The 26110-nt window shown below is 45.9% G+C and overlaps 1 protein-coding gene across 4 annotated transcripts in view; it reads left to right on the top strand.

Moving 5' to 3' along the window:
• Nucleotides 1-539: 539 nt before the first annotated feature.
• The window catches only part of rad18 (RAD18 E3 ubiquitin protein ligase), a 385931-nt gene continuing 360360 nt past the window's right edge, over nt 540-26110 (top strand). For 2 of the 4 annotated variants that reach the window (XM_084316159.1, XM_084316157.1), the window contains exon 1: nt 540-720. In XM_084316159.1, the coding sequence (XP_084172285.1) occupies nt 679-720 (42 nt within the window). In that variant the 5' untranslated portion in view covers nt 540-678. The remainder of the gene's footprint in view (nt 721-26110) is intronic. The other 2 variants (XM_084316158.1, XM_084316160.1) reach the window with 2 other exon arrangements.

Raw genomic sequence — 26110 nt, 5'->3', positions numbered from 1 at the left:
ACCTGTCCAGCTCATTATAATGCAATGGCCGTGTGCAAAATTAGATCAGATTCAAATGTACAGCACACCATATACTGCTACAGTGGAATATACTATTCATATACCATAATGTATACCATCTTGTTGCGCGCTCCTGGCCGCACGCACACACAACACACTGCTGTATGTGTGTGTGCGTGTGTGTCTGACAGCTTGAAGTTTATCATGATGATATGATGATAAGTTGATAACGCATAACATAATAAAGTTTTCAATCAATCAAACGTCTCATAGCTCCCTGGCTGTCACATGGCTGGTGACTGACAACTTTTCTGAGCCAATAGGCGCTTTGCGCGACCGTAGCAAGTCGCTTCCCAGCCGGGAGCAGCCGGCTGAGAGGTACTGTGGAGCCTCGCTCTGAAGGCTGCTTGTGGCTCGCTCCCGCGGGAGTTCCGCGCCTCGCCTCGCCAGATTTTCAGAGCAAATCGGACAACATTCTAACCGTCATGCAACGCGCTTGGCGAGGCGGTAGTCAAACCTGCGCAGATCTGCGTCCGCCTATCCCATCTTGAACACTAGGCGCCTTCATAAGCAGCAGCAACTCCCCGACAACAACAAGTTAGTTACAGTACAAACTACAGTACAAACTAGTTAATAACCCACACTCACTGATCTGCTGTGAACGAGCCTGGCTTTCAAATGGAGGCGGATTCACCAGCAAATCCGACGACGTCTCTCAAAGTAAGTTCTGTTGTTCACAGTGCGAGCTAACATGGAGCTAACAGTGAGTTAGCTACTAACGTCGGTTCCAACGTTCTAGTTATTATTATATATAGTTATTATATATATATATATATATATATAGTTATTATAGGGTGACAGGGTCTACTCTTACTAGTTGAATGAATGAAAACTTTGTTTAACAGATTGCAGAATGGGTACAATACAGTACGGCTCAGGGGATGCAGACCAGAGAAAGACTTTCGTCTTGTTTACATCAGGGTCCCCCATTTTCAATTCATAGTGACATTTATGACATACAGATATACATGACATCATGCCATTTATGGCATAGGGACATACATGACCTACAGGTAGTACTGTTAAATTTGTGACATATACGATATGCAAATATACAGTACTGTTACCCCTAGATCCTGACAGAGTATATACATATGATGGGGAGGGGACTGTACATTAGGAGGGGGTGGGTGGGTGGGAGGGAAATATACATACGGTGGGGAGAGAAATATACATTAGGAGGGGGTGGGTGGGAGAGAAATATACATATGGTGGGAAGAGAATACAGTGGGGAGAGAATACATACGGTGGGGAGGAGACTGTCTATTAGGAGGGGGTGGGGGGTTTGGACATTTACAGGGGCCAGTTTCGAATTGCAGCCTCCCGTAGGTGCTCTTTGAGAGTGGTTTTGAAGGTGGGTAGTGATTCACATTCCTTTACAGCTGTGGGTAGGGCGTTCCACATTTATGTGGCATAATTGCTAAACGTGTTTAGTCCCTTGTTTGAGCCGAATCTGGGTTTAACATGATTTGTGGAGCTCCCTCTGGTGTTGTGGTCGTGGAATTCACTGACCTTTGGGAAGTATTTTGACATGTACATGGGTACCTTAGTCGTATAGTGTATCTTGTAGACCAGGCCCATTGCAAGCTGCTGTAGTCGTCTACTCTAAGCCATCCTAGGTTGTCAAAGTGGGCAGGGGTGAGGTGGGTTCTAGGGGTAAGGTCAAGTAGAAGTCTGACCAGTCTATATCTGTATATCCCTTACCTACTCAGTTACACTGCTGGTCAGTATGACTTACTACCATAGTGTCTTTATACCTGCATCACTGTACATATTAATACTACCATAGTGTCTTTATACCTGTATCACTGTACATATTAATACTACCATAGTGTCTTTATACCTGTATCACTGTACATATTAATACTACCATAGTGTCTTTATACCTGTATCACTGTACATATTAATACTACCATAGTGTCTTTATACCTGTATCCCTGTACATATTAATACTACCATAGTGTCTTTATACCTGTATCACTGTACATATTAATACTACCATAGTGTCTTTATACCTGTATCACTGTACATATTAATACTACCATAGTGTCTTTATACCTGTATCACTGTACATATTAATACTACCATAGTGTCTTTATACCTGTATCACTGTACATATTAATACTACCATAGTGTCTTTATACCTGTATCACTGTACATATTAATACTACCATAGTGTCTTTATACCTGTATCACTGTACATATTAATACTACCATAGTGTCTTTATACCTGTATCACTGTACATATTAATACTACCATAGTGTCTTTATACCTGTATCACTGTACATATTAATACTACCATAGTGTCTGTATACCTGTATCACTGTACATATTAATACTACCATAGTGTCTTTATACCTGTATCACTGTACATATTAATACTACCATAGTGTCTTTATACCTGTATCCCTGTACATATTAATACTACCATAGTGTCTTTATACCTGCATCACTGTACATATTAATACTACCATAGTGTCTTTATACCTGTATTAATACTACCATAGTGTCTTTATACCTGTATCACTGTATCAATCAATCAAATCCTTTATTTAACCAGATAAGCATCATTGAGATTAAAATCTCTTTTTCAAGAGCGATCTGGCCAAGCAAGGCAGCAGAAAGTTTCAACATAAAAAAGAACATCACAATAAAATACAGATAAAACATTTACAGCAAGCTCCAATTTCAGGCAAGTTATCAAACAGGCAAATGATCAAACACAGTTGCACTGACCAAGGGAACTGAGTTCGTAGGATTTAAAAATGGCTTTGAATTCTCCGAGGGTGACCAGTCCTGGTAATTTTAGGTCCTCCTGTATCTTGTTCCAAGATGAAGGAGCAGCATATTTAAGACTAGATATTAATACTCCACAACTCTGTACATGCATCTGATTAGCACTATTACTCACTCAGTAGTACTGATTTATATATTTTATACCCAGTTTAATCACCTGTACATTGTATATTACTATTGCACTTTACTGTTACATTTGCACCCTGGTTGGATGCCTTCTTTGAGTTGTATTACATTTACTACCTGTGCTGTATTGTATAATGATTGACAACAATACTGTACATTTTGAATACAACTAGTCTAATGTCGAACAAACAAGCAAACCAGAACACTGTTAGCAGCTTAAGTCAGCTCATGTTTTTGTTTTTGTTTTGTTCGTCCATTATAGATATTTCACTTGATTGGAAAGTCTTTAACTCTTTCACTGCCACACAACCGACGGCGATGCTCCATCATTAGCATCATTAGCTCCGCATCCGCGGAGCTAATGATGCTAATGATGGAGCATCGCCGTCGGTTGTGTGATAGTAAAGGGCTAACCTTCTGTATTGTCACAGTGAAAGGGTTAACTGGCTGTCGTGTGGCAGTGAACGGGTTAAAGTCATCTACAATAAAACTAGCCACCACTGCTGTCCCTCAGTCATGCTGTCAACACACCACTAGGCCTCCCAGGTGGTGAGGACCTAGTCTAAATATCAATATTCTACTGAATGAGGAACCTGCCACCTGGGAGGAATAGTGCCGGTGTTGACAGCAGACGGCAGCGACAGCTGTGTGGTGACACTAGCCACTTGTAGATTACTTTAGAAGATAAAGGTAAGACTAGGGCTGGGCGATATGGCCTAAAAATAAAATCTCAGATTTTTTTTTTAAATCCGATTTCCGATTTTAATCGATTTTTTTCTCTTGAAAACTAGAAACGCCTACGAAATCATTCAACCCGTTGTTTTTATTTGACACAAAAAAATTATCAAACCAAGATGAATTTCCCTATTGAAGTGCAAACCTAACTTTCACCAATCTTCACTTAACATTTTTCTTTTATTATATATATATATAAAAGGTTACTCTTGATCAAACAAAGATGAATGTCCCTATTGGGATTAATAGTGCAATAATTGCTTTTTCACCAAACTTCACTTAAAATAAATAAAAGGTGCCTCTTGATCATCAAACAAGAATGAATTGCCCTATTGGGATTAATAAAGTGCAAATCTAACTTTCACCAAACATCACTTTTTGTAAAATAAAAGGTGAATACAATTATTATTATTATTATTTTTTTTAATCGATTTTAATTGTTCAAAATCGTCCTAGATCATTAACCCTTTATCTGCCGGAGATTATTCTCATCTTAATCCCTTCTCTGCCACCACTGTAAGTCTATGGAGATGTTCACCTTCTTTGCAGGGCTATAACTTTTTAAATTGTATTGCTAAATTGACATTACTATGGCCCATTCAACATCAAGTATCTATCGTTTAGGATGTAGGAACGTTTTATTTTTTCATTCACGCATTCATACTAAAATACGGTCTAAAGTATAAATAATATGTTTTTATCGTTTTCTGCAGCATTCCATAGAACGTGAGTTATAGTAGCCATAAATACATATTAGATCATCAAATGTAGTTTGATACCGATTGACAAACTGTTCCACTAGCAACATAATTAAGATAAGATAATATATTCCTTTATTGATCCCCTTGGGGAAATTCGGGCATCATAGCAGCATGGGGGAGGGGAGGTACATGTATGGGCAGGGTAATTGTAGAAATTGTATCTGAATATAAAAATATGAGAAAAATAAACAGTGTAAACAAAGGTGCAGATGAGGGTCTGTATGCCCTATCGGTTATTAAATATCGTTAAGTATCAAAAGTATTAAGTATCGTTACAAAATATATAGGCAATTCAACATTTTAATCTGAAAAAAAAAAAGAAAAAAAAAATATATATACACACACACTGTTGTGAAGGGCCAGATTAAACCGAATATATATATTTATTTATATATATATATTTAATTGTATTTGTATATTCTCTAATATTCCCTGATATCCCTTGTATATTCCTTGTACAATATGCATTGAATATCCATTCTAGCCTACTGAACATCCCATAATAGTCTCCATTCTACTATTGGTCGAGACCTTGGTGCCAGGCTGCCATACCCCTCAGACCCAGTTCAAACGTACCGCTCAACATGTACGAACAAGTCCTAGTTCCGTGTAGGAATCTGGCTACCGCACCACTAATGGGACTATTTGTTCATAGTGCGTATATATACTGCGCTACTAAAGTAGGACTTCCCTTTTCAGTCCAGTTTCTTACCCTCCAATAGAGTCACAGACGTAAAGCCTCCCCGCGACGCCACGTGTGGGAGTAAGGCCAAGTTCGCCTACCATCAGTATTGAGACATCGTGTATATTAATATTTGAATAGTCATATTTGGCACTATATCGTCGAGTTGGACGTAGTCTATTAAGCTAATAATAGTCTGTTAATATATAGTGCTTCGTACGGTGAGAATACTACCGTAGTCAGTACCCCATCGTTTCGGGCAGAGAACTGGCTGCTTATCCAGGGTGGTTGACCCCACGTGAAGCTGCACCCGAGGAGCCCCAGAGCCGACGAGCGAGTGGACCTGTATACCGGATTATTCTACCGACGACAGCCCGCCTTCCCAGGCACGGATTATGCTTTGTATACGTTGATTATTCCATGGATAAAGACCCCCGACACTGCCGTGTGTTGGAACCCCCCCCCCCCTGGAGAGGACGCAAGGTGAGGAGACGCTCTGCAAGACGAGGTCGCTTCACGTCTCTCCTCCGTGGACCGGAGGACGCCGGCCCACAAAGAGTCCACCTGCTTTCATCTGTGGTCCAAGGATCGCCGGCGCATTGAACGGCACTACAGTGGGTTCACCTGGGATACCCTTGGCCGGATGAGGCAGCCGGATTCTACCCCCCCCCCCCCTTCCTACTCCTGTCGGCTTACAAGCGACCGGATTAACCCCCCCTAGTGTATCCAGTATATAATCATTAAAGTATCATTGCTGTTATTCCTTAAACTATTCCAGGTCGTATATGTACCACCTGCGCCTTCAGAGATTGGACATTCTCTATTGATATACCGACGAATACTCTTGCCATAAAAGTGCATACTAATTCCCATTCATAAATGTGATTGATTTGATTAAGTGCTTGCTCTACACACCATCGCTGTGTAGAAATAAAGACCTATTTCTAATTCGTACATTTGTGTTGGATCCGTTTCATCTACGTGACAGTGTTCATCATAATATATTTATGCCGAGTACTGGGTGGCCGAATATTAAGTACAAAGGTAGTGGTAGTAAGTATCATATCTAGTAATACAGTCAGGGAATTGTACCCCTCAGTTAAAATTGGTCCTTCGAGCCGGAGGGTAATCAGTGTAATATTAATATAGTGTTATTAATATTGAAATGGCCTATGATGAACACTCCACGAAACGATCCTCCTAACCAACGCCCGCAGCGCGAACGACGGCTCCCTCAGTACTTAGAGGCTTACGCTGTCAGTCAACAACCTAGTCTTCTACTAACAGTAAACGCGGTAAAACTAGAAAGTAAAAGTATGTCTAACCCCAACGCCCGGACTACCCCGACCATAGAGGCCCCTACGGGTTCTAATGTAACTGACCAAGTTCACGGTGGGGACCAGTGGGAACCAGACATGACTTCACACCCCGCCAGTACTGAAGAAGTAGTCCCCGATGAGTCCCGGGAGGAATACAACGCTACCGAGACAGAACTTGGCACGGAAGAAGACGGGGAGAGCACCGTGGAGATAGAGCTCCAAGGCTCCGCAAGGAGTACCCCGAGGGAAGGCTCCCCTATACAACCGCCTTCTCCCAGCGAGGCAGAGAGGACCCTACAGCAGGTCTTCCTCATCAGCCTGAACGCCGCTGCTGAACGCGACCGACTGCAGATCCAGCAGCGGAGCGAAGAAGAGCATATACGTCTAGAAATAAGACGCATTCAGAGAGAAGAGAATGTGGCCCGAGACCGAGCAGACAGCCAGCGAGCAGCTGCTGGTGCTCTACGGGACGCAGAGCGCGACAGACAGCAAGCGCAACTAATAGAACAGCTGATCAGACGGACAACACCCTCTCCCTCCGCCAGAGGCTCCAGGAACTCGTCTAGACACACCTCCAGGGCGGCATCCCCTAGCCGAGTAAACAACCCTGAACTTGACCAACAGACGAGGTCTATACCCCCCACAGACCACCTCCCCCCACCGGTCCAAGCGAGACCTAGCAACTGGGAAGGAGCAGCATATCATGTGGAGAGGCTAAACCAGAGACTACAAGCACTGGATGACCTAACTGAAGACGAAGAGGAAGAGGAGGAGAACCACGCCCGACGACAGCACAGTACTCTACCGGACCAGGAGGTCCGGTACAGCCCAGGCTATACTCCCGCGGAGCTGCGCTACAGACCCCCGACTCTATACACGGGTGAGCACGACGCACGACCCGCACCGAGGAACAGCACCTGGACAAGCGGGCCATGGTACACTGCCGGTACCAGCCCATACCAAGGAGCGGGAGGAGACTCGCCTAGGAGGCCTCTCCCCCAACGCTCGCCGATGTATCCACAGTCAGCGTCATACATTGGCACGCCTATGGTACCCGACTTCACCCAAGAGAACCGGGCCCAGTATACAGAACTCCGCATGTGTCTGGAGACCATGTTGGTGGATGTATTGGATGAACGCCACAAATACGCCATCCTACTGAAGCACTTAAAGGTACCCCGCGCACATAATATAGCGCTCGCCTACGCGACTTCCACCACCCCATACACAGCAGCGCTGGTAGCATTGGACCAGAGGTATGGGCGCATATGGGATTACGTGATCCAGGAGATCCGACACATCGACCGCTTACCCCCAGCAATAGACAATCGAGCACTGGACGACCTGTCCATCAGAGTGCAGTCCCTGGTAGGGATGTTGGGAGCGCAGAGAGAGAAGGGGAGGCATGAACTTTACGCCAACTCAAATGTGGAAAGGATCTTGGAGAAGCTGCCGCCCGCTCGACAGGAGCGTTTTAGGCGGCAGAGAGACCACCGAGATCCGAATGGCCCCGAACCGAACCTCCTCGATCTAGCAGACTTCCTGGCGAGAGAAGTCAGCAGCCTACGGCTAGATACATTCGGACGGAGCACCCCTGGCTCCAGAGAAGGAACCAGACGGCTAAATGATGGAAGAAGATCGGTGACTGTGATGCACCAATCGGAGTCAGTACCGAGCAGCAGGAGCCACAGTACTCCTAAAAGTAGTGCGTGTGACACTAAGCTACCAGAATAAAGTCCTGGGCACTTACGCCGTCCTCGATGACGGGTCAGAGAAGACCCTTCTGCTCGCCTCCGCTGCGGCCCAGCTAGGGCTGCGGGGAAGCGAAACCCAAATGACAATTCGGACAATAAGACGAGATTTGAAGACGATAAAGGGCGAGAATGTCTCATTCTCTATCGCAGCAAGCGGCCAGCCTGAGCGACGGTACCAGATTACAGACGCTTTCACCAGCCAAGAAATAGGACTGTCGCGGTACACATACCCCGTCGCCAAGCTGATGGAGAAATATGTACATCTGCGCAAGTTACCGATCCCGCTCATAGACAATGCTATGCCGACCCTGTTGATAGGCTCCGACCATGCAGACCTCATTGTCCCGATAGACCGGGTTCATACCGGACCCCGAGGCTGTCCTGCAGCAGTCGAGACCCGTTTGGGATGGACTCTCCAAGGCCCGCTCGCCAAATCTCTCAACCGAAGTACAGCCACTAGATGTCTCCACTCCCGAGTCACAGAGGGAGAAACCGCACTCCTGCAACACGTAGAGCGGCTATGGACCTTGGAACAAATGCCCTTTAAGAACGGAAAGAAAGACATTCGCTCTAAAGATGACATTTACGCCATTCACCTCCTCGAGACAGGGACCAAGAGAGTCCCGGTCAACGGCGTGTTGAGATACGCCACGCCACTCCTGCGGCGAGAAGGAATGCCTACTTTCCACGCCAAGACAGACGCCACAGAACGGTACCTGCTGAACACGGAGCGGCGCTTAGCCAAGAACCCCGCCCAAGAGAGTGTATACCGCGCTGAGATGGAGAAGCTTATCACAGCGGGACACGTCACAAAGATGGACATTAAAGAGGCTGACCAGACCACTGAATCGTGGTACGTGCCTCACCACAAGGTCCATTACAACGGTAAAGACCGCATAGTATTTAACTGCAGCTACCAGATCGGATCCCAAAATCTGAATAAAGAGTTACTGCCCGGTCCCACACTCGGCCCCTCCCTACTCAGCGTTCTACTCCGCTTCCGCCAGGAAAAGGTGGCCATCAGCGGGGACATTAAAGGAATGTTCCTGCAGGTGAGATTAGTAGAGGAGGACAAGCCCCTGTTACGGTTCCTATGGAGAGAGAAGCCAGGAGATGAGCACCCAGCCATCTACCAATGGGAAGTCCTCCCCTTCGGAACGACGTGCAGCCCCTGCTGTGCTACATTTGCACTACAGAAACATGTAGCAGAGGACCCAGCAGCGGACGAAGAGGTCCGACACAGCGTAAAGAACAGCTTCTACGTAGACAACTGTCTACAAAGCCTTTCAACCCAGGAAGAAGCCGAGGCTCTCCTGATTAAACTCTGCGCCTCATTGATCAAAGGCGGCTTTGATCTCAGGCAGTGGGCCAGCAGCGATCTGCAAGTACTGCGCAGCCTCTCCTCCGAGGACAAGGCAGCCAGCAGCGAGACCTGGATGGCTACAATCCCGGGAGAAGCCCAGGAGATGACCCTGGGATTGGTGTGGCGATTCAAAACAGATTCGCTTCACTACAGACACAAGCCCCTGACTACGGAGCAGGGAAGGCCGGCGGCGGCGCCGACCACCAGACGGAGTGTGTACACAACACTCGCCCGACAATATGACCCGCTAGGATGTATTCTACCGTACACCACCAGGGCAAAAATGATTGTACGAGCATTGTGGGACAAGGACCAGGGCTGGGACGACCCCATTCCCGCACACCTTGCATCCACCTGGAGAGAGTGGGAGATGGAGCTCCACTCACTCCCAGGCGTTAATATGCGCCGAAGCTACTTCCCACCCACGGTGAGGCCAGAGACATGTAAAATGGACTTACACGTCTTCAGTGACGCCTCAGAGGTCGCATACGGATCAGTAGCCTACTTGCGGGCCCAAGAAAAGGGGGGAGAGATCTACACAGCATTTGTCCTCGCCCGCTCGAGAATAGCCCCACGCAAGCAACAATCTATCCCACGTCTAGAGCTCTGCGCAGCCCTAGCCGGAGCGCACCTAGCCACGCTCATCCAACGTGAGCTCACCATACCGGTGTCTAGAACAATCCTGTGGTCAGATTCCACGACAGTACTCGCCTGGATCAAATCGGACTCATGCAAGTACAAAGTCTTCGTGGGAGTCAGAGTCACCGAGATTCAAGACTTAACCGAAGAGTTAACCGGAGAAACAGAGTGGCGCTACGTTGATACAAAACAGAACCCAGCTGACGTCATCACCCGGGGAATGCCCCTAGATGACCTCACCCGTCGCAATGTCTACAGTGACGGCCCCGCATTCCTAAGACTCCCGGAAGGACAGTGGCCCATGCCTATCCCGAGGGAAGCAAGTCCAGAGGAGGTGGAAAATAAGAAGCCTGTGTTCTGTGGATTGAGCACTGTTATCTCCGCAGACCCCAACACACTCCTGATGGGGCGGCTAGATCCTGCATTACCCCAGACAATGTACCGGCCTGAAGAAGCGAACGGCCGACGAATGTGGAGGTACAGCCAAGTATTAGCCGACAAGTTTTGGAGCAGTTTCCTACTGCACTACCTACCGTCTCTACAGACCCGCCAGAAGTGGGTAAAGGAGAGAGACAATTTGACAGAAGGAACAGTCGTCATGATTATTGATCAATCACTGCCCAGAGCTATGTGGCCGGCCGGCCGCGTAAGCAAAGTGATCACCGGTGCCGACGGCAAGGTCCGAGCAGCTGAAGTGCTCGTCCAGGGTCGCACTTACACCCGTCCCGTGGCGAGGCTCATAGAACTGCCCCGACTCCCAGACACAATCGATGATGACCATGACCCTATAACCCTATGACTTTGTGAAGTTGACTGACCCCTACAGCAAACCCTTATGTGTAAATAGACAACGCGATTAATCTGTCTCTGTTTAACTGATTAGGTCTGGGACCACTCAGGGGGTGGCTGTTGTGAAGGGCCAGATTAAACCGAATATATATATTTATTTATATATATTTAATTGTATTTGTATATTCTCTAATATTCCCTGATATCCCTTGTATATTCCTTGTACAATATGCATTGAATATCCATTCTAGCCTACTGAACATCCCATAATAGTCTCCATTCTACTATTGGTCGAGACCTTGGTGCCAGGCTGCCATACCCCTCAGACCCAGTTCAAACGTACCGCTCAACATGTACGAACAAGTCCTAGTTCCGCGTAGGAATCTGGCTACCGCACCACTAATGGGACTATTTGTTTATAGTGCGTATATATACTGCGCTACTAAAGTAGGACTTCCCTTTTCAGTCCAGTTTCTTACCCTCCAATAGAGTCACAGACGTAAAGCCTCCCCGCGACGCCACGTGTGGGAGTAAGGCCAAGTTCGCCTACCATCGGTATTGAGACATCGTGTATATTAATATTTGAATAGTCATATTTGGCACTATATCGTCGAGTTGGACGTAGTCTATTAAGCTAATAATAGTCTGTTAATATATAGTGCTTCGTACGGTGAGAATACTACCGTAGTCAGTACCCCATCGTTTCGGGCAGAGAACTGGCTGCTTATCCAGGGTGGTTGACCCCACGTGAAGCTGCACCCGAGGAGCCCCAGAGCCGACGAGCGAGTGGACCTGTATACCGGATTATTCTACCGACGACAGCCCGCCTTCCCAGGCACGGATTATGCTTTGTATACGTTGATTATTCCATGGATAAAGACCCCCGACACTGCCGTGTGTTGGAACCCCCCCCCCCCTGGAGAGGACGCAAGGTGAGGAGACGCTCTGCAAGACGAGGTCGCTTCACGTCTCTCCTCCGTGGACCGGAGGACGCCGGCCCACAAAGAGTCCACCTGCTTTCATCTGTGGTTATTCCTTAAACTATTCCAGGTCGTATATGTACCACCTGCGCCTTCAGAGATTGGACATTCTCTATTGATATACCGACGAATACTCTTGCCATAAAAGTGCATACTAATTCCCATTCATAAATGTGATTTATTTGATTAAGGCCTAACAAAAATAATGGTTGGTTTCAGGTTGCCGACCGACCCTGCCGATTTAGGTGCGACCCAATATATTTTATGAGTTTTTAAAAAAATATATATATAAAAAAAAAAAAAAAAAAATCCGATTTTTTTTTTTTTTTTTTTTTTTTAGAATAAAGTTTCATAGAAATCTTAGTCAAACATTTAGTATTATGGATATTAAACATGCTGGCAGAGTACATGCATCCATGTTGTTGTGAACATTTTAATTAAATAAAGAAATTCCCTATCCATAGTCGCCGTGGGAAAGAATAAAATAAAAAAATAAAATAAAATAAATTCCCTACCTACCCATGGCCAAACTGACAACCAACCTGAAACCAACTATTATTTTTGTTAGGCCTAAGTGCTTGCTCTACACACCATCGCTGTGTAGAAATAAAGACCTATTTCTAATTCGTACATTTGTGTTGGATCCGTTTCATCTACGTGACAGTGTTCATCATAATATATTTATGCCGAGTACTGGGTGGCCGAATATTAAGTACAAAGGTAGTGGTAGTAAGTATCATATCTAGTAATACAGTCAGGGAATTGTACCCCTCAGTTACACACACTATGAGTAAGAGTAAAAGTAAACAGTATACACAAGGTAGGGCTGGGCGATATGGCCTAAATATGATATCACGATATTTTCTGACCTTTCGGCGATACACGATACGCATCACGATGTTTTTCTTTTTTTCCCCAAAATTCATTATGAGGCTTACCAAGACAGTATTTGAGTTTGCAAGCTAACATTAAAGACAAAATAAAATACCCATGCATTTAGCATTTTTATATTATATATTAGATTTAGATTATTGGATTATTAGATTATATATTGCATATATTTAGCAATGAGATATTATATGATTTAGATATGAAATATGATGAATTGAAAATGGGGGACCCTGATGTAAACAAGACGAAAGTCTTTCTCTGGTCTGCATCCTCCAGTCTGCTGTTGACTGTTGTTGTATTGAGCTGTACTGTATTGTACCCATGCTGCAATCTTTTAATAACGTTCTCATTCATTCAGTCATTCATGAGTGGCTCAACAGAATCATTTTGATTGACAGTCGCGTCCAGGGGAGGAAATTAGGCCACTTTACTCGCCAAATGCGAGTATTTTTTACGTTTGGCGAGTGATTCATGAAGACCACTCGCCAGTCTGGCGAGTATACAAAAAAATAAAACATTCTGCAATCACTGCACTGGCAAACGGTGCGCGTCTTCTGAGTGCTCGCTTTAGTTGACAGTGCCACGAGAGCACTGCACAAGACCACCCGCGGACATATAATGTTTAATAAAAGTTTGCGCAGTACTGGCCAACCCGCGGACATATAATGATAAAAGTCCTGCGTTACTAGGCTAGCCATCAGGAGCACTCTCAAACGGATAACGTTAAACACAGCAGAAGATGGAAAACAGACAGACTGACCAACGGGGAACTGCATCCAACCCTAGTACAACCCTCAAGTATAAGTTACTAAGGACACATTTAAATCACAGAGGTGTAATGTTAGTCTACTGGAAATGTATACAGTGGTTAGCTTCTAGTTTTAGCGATAGCTGCTTGCTAGCTAACGTTAGCCCCGTGTGCTCAAAGCAGCCAGCTAGGTGTATCTGTTATGACTATAATGTTTCCAAAAAAGCACCGGACTACGACGTAAGGTTAGACATTTTATTTCATGCTCAAAAGCCCCTGGCTTGCACATCGCAGTCACGAAAGGGGCTAGCTAAGCTCAACCAGTGCACTGTGTACAACAGCACACCAACCCAACTGACGTTATCACAACACTTGACGGTACTGTCGTAAGACCACCGTGCTGTCTTAAAGGCACAGTGTGCCTACCCAGATGCATACACAACATTGACGAGGCTTGACAACCGAGGTTCAAAGTTAACTTGATTGATTGAAAACTTTATTAACAGATTGCAGAATGGGTACAATACATTACGGCATTTTCAATTCATCATAACATATGACATACAGATAGACTACTGCTACATCTATATATTTCACATCTATCTATACACTTCACAACATACTTCGGTTTTTTTCTTTCACTGCCCAACCCAGTCCAACCCAGCATCTTTCACTGCCCAGTTCAGCCCAACCCAGTCCAGAATAGAATAATATTTCATGTTAATATGTTTTATGCTAATATTGTGAAGAGTAGAGATTAATGTTTTATGCTAATACATATTTTAAAGAGTAGAGACACGGTGTGATTATTTTACTATGATTGAAAATCTATTTAGACGAAGACATACAAAGAAGTAATTATCACAATTAGCGATTTTTTTTGTCTGGTAAAAAATCTGTTTGGCTGGTAAAAAAAATCAGATACTCGCCAGTTGGCTGGTAAGCCAAAAAGTTAGTTTCCTCCCCTGGTCGCGTCTGCCAATTACGTCACATCGCTTGCACCCGCCCTGCTGTTCTTAGCACCAATCGGAAAGCGCGTATTTATTTTTTACTTCCGCCATGGAGAGCTCAATGACAATAACAATGGCAGCTCGCCGCGTCCGACGTTTAGCTTTTAGCTCCGCAGAAGGACTAAACGACTGGAGGCATAATGATTTTACTGCAACGGATGTTATAATAAAAGCCTTTCCATACATCTGTCTGATTGAAAACTTTATTAACAGACCGCAGAATGGGCACAACTGAGTCAGCACGGGCTGAGATATGAACGAGCTTGCTATATCTAGGTCGACCTCGGTCGGCACTATGTAAATACGCTGATGTTATTGAAAGTGTAACTATATAGAGACCTCTGAACAGGTCCTGCATTATTATTATTATAACGTTAATGCCACAACGAATGCCTTTGTTATCATAAGTAGTCACTTTTGATGCAGTAGTGTGTGTGTGGGGCGGCGCTGTTCAAAAGTGTCAACGTGTGGACCAGATTGACGCGACACAAGCCTCTTGGGCAAAACATCACGATATCCACGATACGTTTAAAAAGTGTATCGTTAATGAACTGTACCCGATATTTATATAATATCGTCATATCGCCCAGCCCTAACACAAGGTGTAGTAAACACAAGGCACCCTAACTGCTGGCATGATATACGACATAGATTATAGTCCGTGCCGGTTTTGGTGGTTTAGAGTCGGTCACACACCTAGTGGTCAGACGTTCCTAACAGTTCTCCACTTCTTGACTTCTGCAGCTTAACTCCAGTGAAACAGTCTATAGATTAGTGTTGTCACGATACTGGAATTTCGACTTCGATACGATACCTTGAAAAGTATCGATACTTTCGATACTTTCAATACCAAAAAAAAAAATTATAATAATTTTATTTTTTTATTATAATACATTTTTTTTTTTTAACAAATTTTGCTTTTGTTGCTGGTTGATTCTCCTCAGCTTCTCTCTGGTACTATACGAGAAGATAAATACACTTTTAAAACCCTTTGTTTATCTTTAGATCAGAGAGTGGCTGCTAGAGATTTTAGGTCTACTGAGCGCACCTTTCTAGTTATGACCCAGAGAGAGAGAGAGAGAGAGAGTTCTCCGGAGCTATGCTCGGAGCATTTATTAACGTTACATTTTCAACAACATTGCTGCTAATTAGACACTTCATGGAGGCGGGGTTACATTTGTGTCGAGTTCATGTGTGTACTGGTGTAGGATGGGCTCCGGCTCCGCTAGACCTAACGTTGGAAACGGGGTAGTTGTGTCGAGTTCATGTGTGTACTGGTGTAGTGGGCTCGGCTTGACGTTACTCTGTTTCCATGAAGTAATAGGTGGCCAGCTAGCTAGCATTAAGCTAACGGAGGAACGACAGCTAAAGTGCACTTTCTTCAACCTCGAACCTAAATTCCTTAGCAACCCGTGTTACCAAGTAAACAAATCACGGAACGATAGCCAGTTAGGCTGCACCAGCCTAGTACTACTAACGTTAGCTCCCAGAACGATAGCCAGTTAGCCCGCACCAGCCTAGTACTACTAACATTAGCTCCCAGAACGATAGCCAGTTAGCCCGCACCAGCCTAGTACTACTAACGTTAGCTCCCAGAACGATAGCCAGTTAGCCCGCACCAGCCTAGTACTACTAACATTAGCTCCCAGAACGATAGCCAGTTAGCCCGCACCAGCCTAGTACTACTAACGTTAGCTGCCAGAACGATAGCCAGTTAGCCCGCACCAGCCTAGTACTACTAACGTTAGCTCCCAGAACGATAGCCACGACAGCTAACGTTAGCTAATAATAGCGTTGTTTACAAACTGAAGACAGGGCTGCGCTGCCCGGCTGTGAGGGGGGAGGAGGCTCTGTAGCAGCTTGTGTCTGTTGCTCTGAGCGAGGAGGAGGAGGAGGCGGAAGGGCGCGCTGGCAGCGCGTCTGTCTGTCAACAACTTGCGGGAGCAAGCCAGCTGAGCTGGTACCGATACTGCAGAAAGTATCGGTACTTCGGGAAATGAGTATCGAAGCCGTTTTAAATATTCAGTATCGATATGTATCGATACTTCGATATTTTTGACAACACTACTATAGATAGACGTGCAATTATGCACATAATTCTAAGTACAACACCGCTTTGGTCTGAGCTTTGGTCTGTCCCTTTAAGGCTTTCAGCGAGGTCTCTCTCGTCATCATCAGCGATTGTCTGTCAGGAATCCAGCTTCCAGGACACAGAAGCAACGGCAATATGCTTTTAATAACGTGAGTGAAATAATATGAAAGCAGACCCAAAAAAAAAATACTCTCTCGCTCTCAAAATGTTTCGTGGGCCAAAATGAGCCCCTCCACCCTAATGAGAAGTGCTCCGTTCTCCCACGGCTTGGCCGCTACCATCAGATCCACTTAGAGGTGAAACACAAACCCACTGTCACCTGGAACGTCGTTCTTCTGGTCACCTTATTTTTCATCAACTCCCTTTCCTTTCCCACGTTTACGACGTTGAGAGAACATTGGCAGGCAGTAGAACTTAACCTTACAGCTTACAGAAGTTAAACAGATGGAGCCACGGAGGTGGATTCATACAAAGCTGGGGTGAGGTTTTTTTTTTTAGTGTTTCTTACCAGACTATAGACTCTTTCAAACTGACCGTCAACAATAACTTTTTTATTTTTGTATATATATCGAATCCGTGTTTCACTTTCAATAACTAATGCATGCTTGCCGAATCCCAAACAATATTCATGCTGCAAAGTCATCCTCTAAAGATAGACATTTAGACTAGAGGCAGGCTATATGCTATAAAGAGTAGACTACTACTAAAAAAAAAATGCATTCAAACTTTTTTTTTTTTTTTTTTTGTGCGTGCGGTAATAACCGCGGCGGTAGGAAATATTTTGCAAATGTGTGCGGTAAGGAAAACATCAATACCGCGGCAGCTCTAATATACTGTATATATATATATAATTTTTTTTTTGCCATTCTATCATTTTCCTTCCATCCCCCAATTTAGTCGTTATGCCAATTCCCTTCCTGGTCGTTGCGCACATTTCCCTACTGTCTGTCGGTGGAGGGTGTAGACTACCACATGCTGCCCTACTATCGGTCTGGGGAGGGTGTAGACTACCACATGCTGCCCTACTATCGGTCTGGGGAGGGTGTAGACTACCACATGCTGCCCTACTATCGGTCTGGGGAGGGTGTAGAACTACCACATGCTGCCCTACTATCGGTCTGGGGAGGGTGTAGACGACCACATGCTGCCCTACTGTCGGTCTGGGGAGGGTGTAGACTACCACATGCTGCCCTACTGTCGGTCTGGGGAGGGTGTAGACGACCACATGCTGCCCTACTGTCGGTCTGGGGAGGGTGTAGACGACCACATGCTGCCCTACTGTCGGTCTGGGGAGGGTGTAGACTACCACATGCTGCCCTACTGTCAGTCTGGGGAGGGTGTAGACGACCACATGCTGCCCTACTGTCGGTCTGGGGAGGGTGTAGACTACCACATGCTGCCCTACTGTCGGTCTGGGGAGGGTGTAGACTACCACATGCTGCCCTACTGTCGGTCTGGGGAGGGTGTAGATCAGCGGTTCTCAACAGGGGTTCCGCGGCACATAGGGGTTCCGCGGAGAGCTGTCAGGGGTTCCGCGAGATGCCTGGCAATGTTCTTTAAAAATATAGAATGACAACAGTCTTATTTTGAAAATCCTATAGCGGGTCTCATTTATGCCCACGCGCAGCTCCAGCTATAATAACTAGGCTCCGAAAGCTAGCAACATTAAGGTCATTATGATACTCTTATTTTGAAAATCCGTGGTGTCGTGACTCATATCCGCTCCAGCACACAGCCAATAGGATGCATCTCAGGCAGGCTGAGCAGTGAGCAGTAGCGTCTCTCAGCTCAGCAGTATTAGTAGCGTCTGGATCTGGAACGCGGACATTGAAACACAGCAAGGGTAGTGTTTTTGCGACCCAAAACAAATCCCTGCTGTTTTATTCCACAACGGGTCAAATGCATATAACATGCTTTGCAATCCTTGCCATTCCTTTATGACCACGTTGTGTTTAAGACCGGAATTAATGTCCCGTTACCATAAGCTAACAACAAGCTAAAGCCCTGTTCAGAGCGACAGAGAACAGCAGAGTGGGGACTTGGAAGGAGGACTGGGGAGGAGGGGGGCATTCTCCCTCTATGTGTGTGCGTTTGAAAAGATATGATGAAGTCAGACTACTATATTATATTGATAGTAAATGTACTGAGGGTGGACAGACAGATTATGTTGATATTTAAACATAAAAAATACAATACATAAATGTATCCATGATCATCATGCAACATAAAACAATTGCAGGAACGGTTTGGGAGAGGAAGGTGTTTTAGGTTGCGTGTTCCAAAAAATTTACTTAAAGTTTAAAGCTCAATATATCAAAACGTGGCACTTTATAGTGAACAGGCACTTTATATTGAATCCAAATTCTTTTTGGATTACAGAAAATTATCACTAAAGTGCTATCTGTTGCAGCTGCACTGTTTTCCATGAAAATACCATATTTGGATAAGTTTGACCATTTCTAAAAATCTGAAAATCATTATTTAATAAAACACAGAAAAGTATCACCAAGTTACTCTGGATAAAAAAATACTTTACAGACAACATTGAGACAAAGCTTCCTGACACATCTCCATCCAAACTCTTGGAAGAACTCATTGAAATCTCATCTGATACCACCTGGAGAGCTAGTTTCAGAGTCTGGTGCTGAGTACCAAGTATCTCATGATGCTGCAGTTAAGGTGTTGATACCATTCAGCCCCACATATCTGTGTGAAGCTGGCTTTTCATCCATGACAGCTCTGAAAACAAAATATAGGGCCAAGTTGAGCCTTGAGGATGACATGCGTGTTGCCTTGTCAAAGATATCCCCACGTATTGACCGTATTATTAGCCAGCAGCAGCAGACCTCGCATTGAGCTAGAAATGTCCACTGAGTGAACAAGTGCTTATTTTCTGTATTTATTTATATTTTTTGAGAAATGGTAACTTGGTGATCCTTTTCTGTATTTAAAAAAAATACATGGTTTTCTGTTTTTGAGAAATTGTCAAACTTATCCAAATATGCTATTTTTATGGAGAACAGTGCAGCTGCAACAGATAGCACTTTAGTGATCCTTTTCTGTATTTAAAAAAAAATTGTCATCAGATTCAGACAACTTTATTGATCCCGCGTGGGGCAATTCATATTTGCAGATTCACCAACAAGCAACAAAGACAAACAAACAACAAAACATCTCAACGACAGCACGGCAAATAAAGAGTCATTGTATCATCATTGTAGCAAAAAAGACAGGACCGGGAAAGTCTTTATCGTATGTAGGGGTGCCCTGGAATATTTTATTGAACACAGGGGTGCCTTGGCAGCAGAAAGGTTGAGAACCCCTGGTGTAGACTACCACATGCTGCCCTACTGTCTGTCTGGGGAGGGTGTAGACTACCACATGCTGCCCTACTGTCGGTCTGGGGAGGGTGTAGACTACCACATGCTGCCCTACTGTCAGTCTGGGGAGGGTGTAGACTACCACATGCTGCCCTACTGTAGGTCTGGGGAGGGTGTAGACTACCACATGCTGCCCTACTGTCGGGGAGGGTGTAGACTACCACATGCTGCCCTACTGTCGGTCTGTGGAGGGTGTAGACTACCACATGCTGCCCTACTGTCGGGGAGGGTGTAGACTACCACATGCTGCCCTACTGTCGGGGAGGGTGTAGACTACCACAATACATGCTGCCCTACTGTCGGTCTGGGGAGCGTGTAGACTATCACATGCTGCCCTACTGTCGGTCTGGGGAGGGTGTAGACTACCACATGCTGCCCCACTGTCAGTCTGGGGAGGGTGTAGACTACCACATGCTGCCCTTCTGTCAGTCTGGGGAGGGTGTAGACTACCACATGCTGCCCTACTGTCGGTCTGGGGAGGGTGTAGACTACCACATGCTGCCCTACTGTCGGTCTGGGGAGGGTGTAGACTAGAGATGTTCCGATACCATTTTTTCCTTTCCGATCCGATTCCGATACCTAAGCTTTGGGTATCGGCCGATACCGATACTTATCCGATACCAGTGCATACATTAAAAAAATTTAAAAATATTATATAAATTATAAAACGTTTTTTTTTTTTTTAATACAGCTACTGTTTTATATATACTGTTTTTTAGTAATAACTATAAAGTAATGGTATTTATTCAACAACAGGTGATTGTATAGATTAGTATTAGTATCAGTAATTGAAAACTATCTCAATGAGTTCACCCACGGAAAGGTTGTTGGCACATTAGTTCCACACGGACATTATTCGTTGCTGCACTTGCTTCCACAAGAAGGCTCCGTTTAGTACCAGAGGCTCTGTTGTTGTGATTTTTGCACAATAAATATTCAACATTCTCTTTTGAGACTCCGCCTCAGACTCTTATCATTTGGCACTAAAAGCTAAACATTGTCGCCGATATGGCTGTCCGCAACATGTCATTAATTGTGTACGCGACGTGCAATTGTGCAATGACAACGTTACCGTGAGCTATGTTCAGGGAGCGAAATTAACTTTTTGACTCACCGGCCAGTGGCGGGTAGATGGGAAGAGTCTACCCGCCAAGCATATTTCTTACCTGCCAAAAAATTTTTGATTAAAAAAAAAATATATATATATATATATTTTATATAAAAACATTTTTTTTAAATAAAATATATATTATATAATCATACTTGTAGTTGTATTATCTGCGAGACATCGCCACCACGCAATAAGTCAAAATGCTTGCTATCTGCAAACAGCTCCACTGTCTGTGTGTATACTTGAGTAGCCTCCAGCTCCAGCAAGGATTCTCCGGCCCTGCAGCTAGACCCTATATTCAGCTAGACCCTACATTCAGCATGCAAGTATTCTCCGGCGATGCAGCTGGACCCATTTATAACGTTACTGTTCTTGTGTCAAATCACATTCAACATGCCCTCAGCTAGAATACGCATTCAATCAATGTTATAAGACATTGATATCAGGAGCTATCTGTAGCTACTGCTAGCCCGGTAGATAACGTTAAGACAATTTAGTTTACTGGGACAGATCGACTAACGTGGGCTAGCTAACGCGAGCTAACGAGGGAACGGAGGTATTATGCACTCGAGTCGACTATTGCTGGAGCATTTGTTGATATCAGCAGCTATCAGTAGCTAGCCAGCTAGATACCGTTAGACAATGCCTCGTCATGTATTAAACTAAAAGTGAATAGTTGACTGGGTCATTGTTTAAACAGTAACGGAGGTCCGCTCTTCTAGAGCAGACTGCCTGTGTTGACATGAGCACTGCGAGCAGAAGCCCTTAGCCAATAGTATCCCGCTGCAGGGCTGGGCGGATATGACTCGTTGCCACGTTTTTTTTCAAAATAAGAGTATCATACGAACCTAATTGTTGCTAACTGCCAGAGCCATAGATATTATGACTGGAGATGCGCTTGGGGCGGAAATGAGACCCGCACAGATTTTCAAAATAAGAGTATCGTTATGAACTTGATTGATTACACGTCACACGGCGGCCAGCCCTCTAAGTGTCAAGCGTCAACGGTAAAAACTGACCGCCCCTGGCGGGCGGCGGGCTTTAGTTTCGGTCCCTGGCTATGTTAGCTAGCATGAGCTACCGCTATATGGAAAGACTGTAACGTTACTGCCGGTGACATTGTGATTTAACTTGGAATACTCCTTTGCCAACTTGCTGTACTTTGCTTGCAGATCTGCAGCCATTATTGCTGGATTATGTGAATAGCCCCAACTTTAGCCAAGGTAACGTCAAAGCTAGCTTTCGGTTAGCTGTTCAATGCTAATAACACCAGCCACCAAGCGAACTCATCAGAGCTCCCCGTCAACAGCGCTGTCGGGACAATGGCATTTTAAGAAAGTATCTGCTCTGCTGTTAATGGCAATTGACACTTTAATTCACGGTCGATTAAGCACACGTTTGTTTTATAATGCTCACCCAGCGAAGTATGAGTATATAAAGTATCTACAGAGCCCAACGTCCGCAGTGTTGTTGATAAATTACGTCATGGTATTGGAGCTAGGGATGGGAATCGAAAACCGGTTCCCATTGGGAACCGGTTCCTAATTGGCCGATGCCTGGAACCGTGTGGCTCCTGTGACTTTCGATTCCCTTATCGCTGCCTACAGTTGCGCAATAACGTTACGTTACCATGTAGCCATGGCAGACTCTATTTGATTCCTTAAGGGCTCGAAATTGCCTGGGTTTTGGTAATATGCTCCCGAAATGCTCCCGCTGTTTGGCTACTTCTATGTGCAGTGAAAACTACTTGAATGCTTTAGAACATTGTCATTGATTTAGTTTAGGGTGAGCTAAAATTAGCCGCGGAGCTAACGTGAGCTAACGTGAGCTAACGCTATTTAATCAACCTCACAAAGAGAGATAAACAGCTGACAGCGGATAGTACAGGTACAAATACAATAAAACAGCAGGTGGGGGCTGTTGTGTAAACCTTGTACTCTTTAGTTCACATATAATGAGACGCGAGTGCTTGTTTACAAGTCTGTAAAGTGTAAACCAGGAAGTACAGTGGTGCAACATACAAATGTGTCCGTGTAGCAACACAAGCCAATACATAAAGGACAGGGGCCCGGGGAGCTCTCTCTCTCTCTGTGTGTGTGTGTGTGTGAGAGAGAGAGTGTGAGTGAGAGACAGAAGTCAGAGGAATAACAACCTGTTATTCAATAGATTAAATTAGTTTAAGAATAAAAAAATAAATACATTTTAAGAGAATCTCAAATACATTATTTTATTTAAGTGTAGGCTATAGTTAATGTTTTATTTTTTACAGTTTTTGTATTTTTCTGACATGGGGGCTCAACAATAAATGACAATCAGAAATGTCAAGTTGCATGTTGTTATTCTAACCAGCTTAGACCCCGACGCTCTGCATCTTCTGGCCGCCTCAGACCTACTCCTATCCGAGCTCCGGGAGGGTCATCAAAGAGAAGTCGCCTATTCTCAGTCCTTGCCCCACAATGGTGGAATGAACTACCCACCCCAGTTAGGACAGCCGAATCACGTCCAATCTTTCGCCGTCGACTAAAGACGCACTTCTTCAACCATTATCTGAATAAAAAAAAATATATCTAACCCTAACTAACCGTACTGTCATGCACTTGTCCTAATAAACTAACCTACACTGTAGCACTCAACACTTTGATGAACATTGTTGCTCAGCTGATAGAGTTGTGCCCTTCCTGATGGCTTGTCGTACAGAACTTGTAAGTCGCTTTGGATAAAAGCGTCAGCTAAATGACTAAATGTAGTTCTGTTGCATTTCCAATTTATTTATTTAAATTATAAATTGATCAGGTATCGATAAGGGAATCGATAAAGAATCGAATCGATAAGCAGAATCGATAATGGAATCGTATCGATAAAATCCTATCAATTCCCATCCCTAATTGGAGCGCAACATTAGAGGGTACTCGCCGATACCGATACCAGCATTTTAGGCAGTATCGGCGGCATTTCCGATACTGGTATCGGTATCGGAACAACTCTAGTGTAGACTACCACATGCTGCCCTACTGTCGGTCTGGGGAGGGTGTGGACTACCACATGCTGCCCTACTGTCGGTCTGGGGAGGGTGTGGACTACCACATGCTGCCCTACTATCGGTCTGGGGAGGGTGTAGACTACCACATGATGCCCTACTGTCGGTCTGGGGAGGGTGTAGACTACCACATGCTGCCCTACTGTCGGTCTGGGGAGGGTGTGGACTACCACATGCTGCCCTACTGTCGGTCTGGGGAGGGTGTAGACTACCACATGCTGCCCTACTGTCGATCTGGGGAGGGTGTAGACTACCACATGCTGCCCTACTGTCGGTCTGGGGAGGGTGTAGACTACCACATGCTGCCCTACTGTCGGTCTGGGGAGGGTGTAGACTACCACATGCTGCCCTACTGTCGGTCTGGGGAGGGTGTAGACTACCACATGCTGCCCTACTGTCGGTCTGGGGAGGGTGTAGACTACCACATGCTGCCCTACTGTCGGTCTGGGGAGGGTGTAGACTACCACATGCTGCCCTACTGTCGGTCTGGGGAGGGTGTAGACTACCACATGCTGCCCTACTGTCAGTCTGGGGAGGGTGTAGACTACCACATGCTGCCCTACTGTCAGGGAGGGTGTAGACTACCACATGCTGCCCTACTGTCGGTCTGGGGAGGGTGTAGACTACCACATGCTGCCCTACTGTCAGTCTGGGGAGGGTGTAGACTACCACATGCTGCCCTACTGTCAGGGAGGGTGTAGACTACCACATGCTGCTCTACTGTCAGGGAGGGTGTAGACTACCACATGCTGCCCTACTGTCGGTCTGGGGAGGGTGTAGACTACCACATGCTCCTCTCCTCTCGCCTCCTCTCCCCCCCTCCTCTCCTCTCCCCCCCCTCCTCTCGCCTCCTCTCCCCCCCCTCCTCTCGCCTCCTCTCCCCCCTCCTCTCGCCCCCCTCCTCTCGCCTCCTCTCCCCCCTCCTCTCTCCCCCCTCCTCTCCCCCCCCTCCTCTCGCCTCTCCCCCCCCCTCTCCCTCTCCCTCCTCTCTCTCCTCTCCTCTCCTCTCTCTCCTCTCCTCTCCTCTCCTCTCCTCTCCTCTCCTCTCCTCTCCTCTCCTCTCCTCTCCTCTCCTCTCCTCTCCTCTCCTCCCTCCTCTCCCTCTCTCCCTCCCCTCCCTCCCTCCTCTCCTCCTCCTCTCCCTCTCCTCTCGCCTCCTCTCCTCTCCCTCTCCCCTTCTCTCCTCTCCTCTCCCCTCTCCTCTCCTCTCCTCTCCCTCTCCCCTCCTCTCCTCTCTCTCTCTCCCCTCCTCTCCCTCCTCCTCCCTCCTCCTCCTCTCCTCTCCTCTCCCCTTCTCTCTCTCCTCTCCTCTCCTCTCCTCTCCTCTCCTCTCCCTCTCCTCTCCTCTCCCTCCTCTCCTCTCCCTCTCCTCTCCTCTCCTCTCCCTCTCCTCTCCTCTCCTCTCCTCTCCTCTCCCTTCTCTCCTCTCCTCTCCTCTCCCTTCCCTTCTCTCCTCTCCTCTCCTCTCCTCTCCTCTCTCTCCCTCTCCTCTCCTCCCCCCCCCCCCCCCCTCCTCTCCCCCTGTGTAATGGGACGCGCCCTCCTAGGTGTGTTTCAGGTGTCAAGTGGGACCCGGCGCACCTCCGTCAATTACCGGCTCCGCTCTCGTACCCTGATTGCCTTTTTGCTCGGCCTAATCCATCCGCCCGTTATTCCTCCCCCGTGTGTCTCGTTGACGTGGCGCTCGCCTGCTCCCAGATCAGCCCCGGCTCTGAAGCCTCGGCTGAAGGGCCGCTTCAATCCCCCCGCGACGGCAGGACATTAACGCGTGACGCTCCCCACTCCTCCCTCAATGGCCACCGCTGACAGGCCCTTCAGCAAGGCACCGGGGCCCGA

This window comes from Notolepis coatsorum (assembly GCF_963971535.1).
Source record: "Notolepis coatsorum genome assembly, chromosome: 6".
Taxonomy (NCBI): Eukaryota; Metazoa; Chordata; class Actinopteri; order Aulopiformes; family Paralepididae; genus Notolepis; species Notolepis coatsorum.
This window is presented reverse-complemented; position numbering and strand designations above follow the sequence as displayed.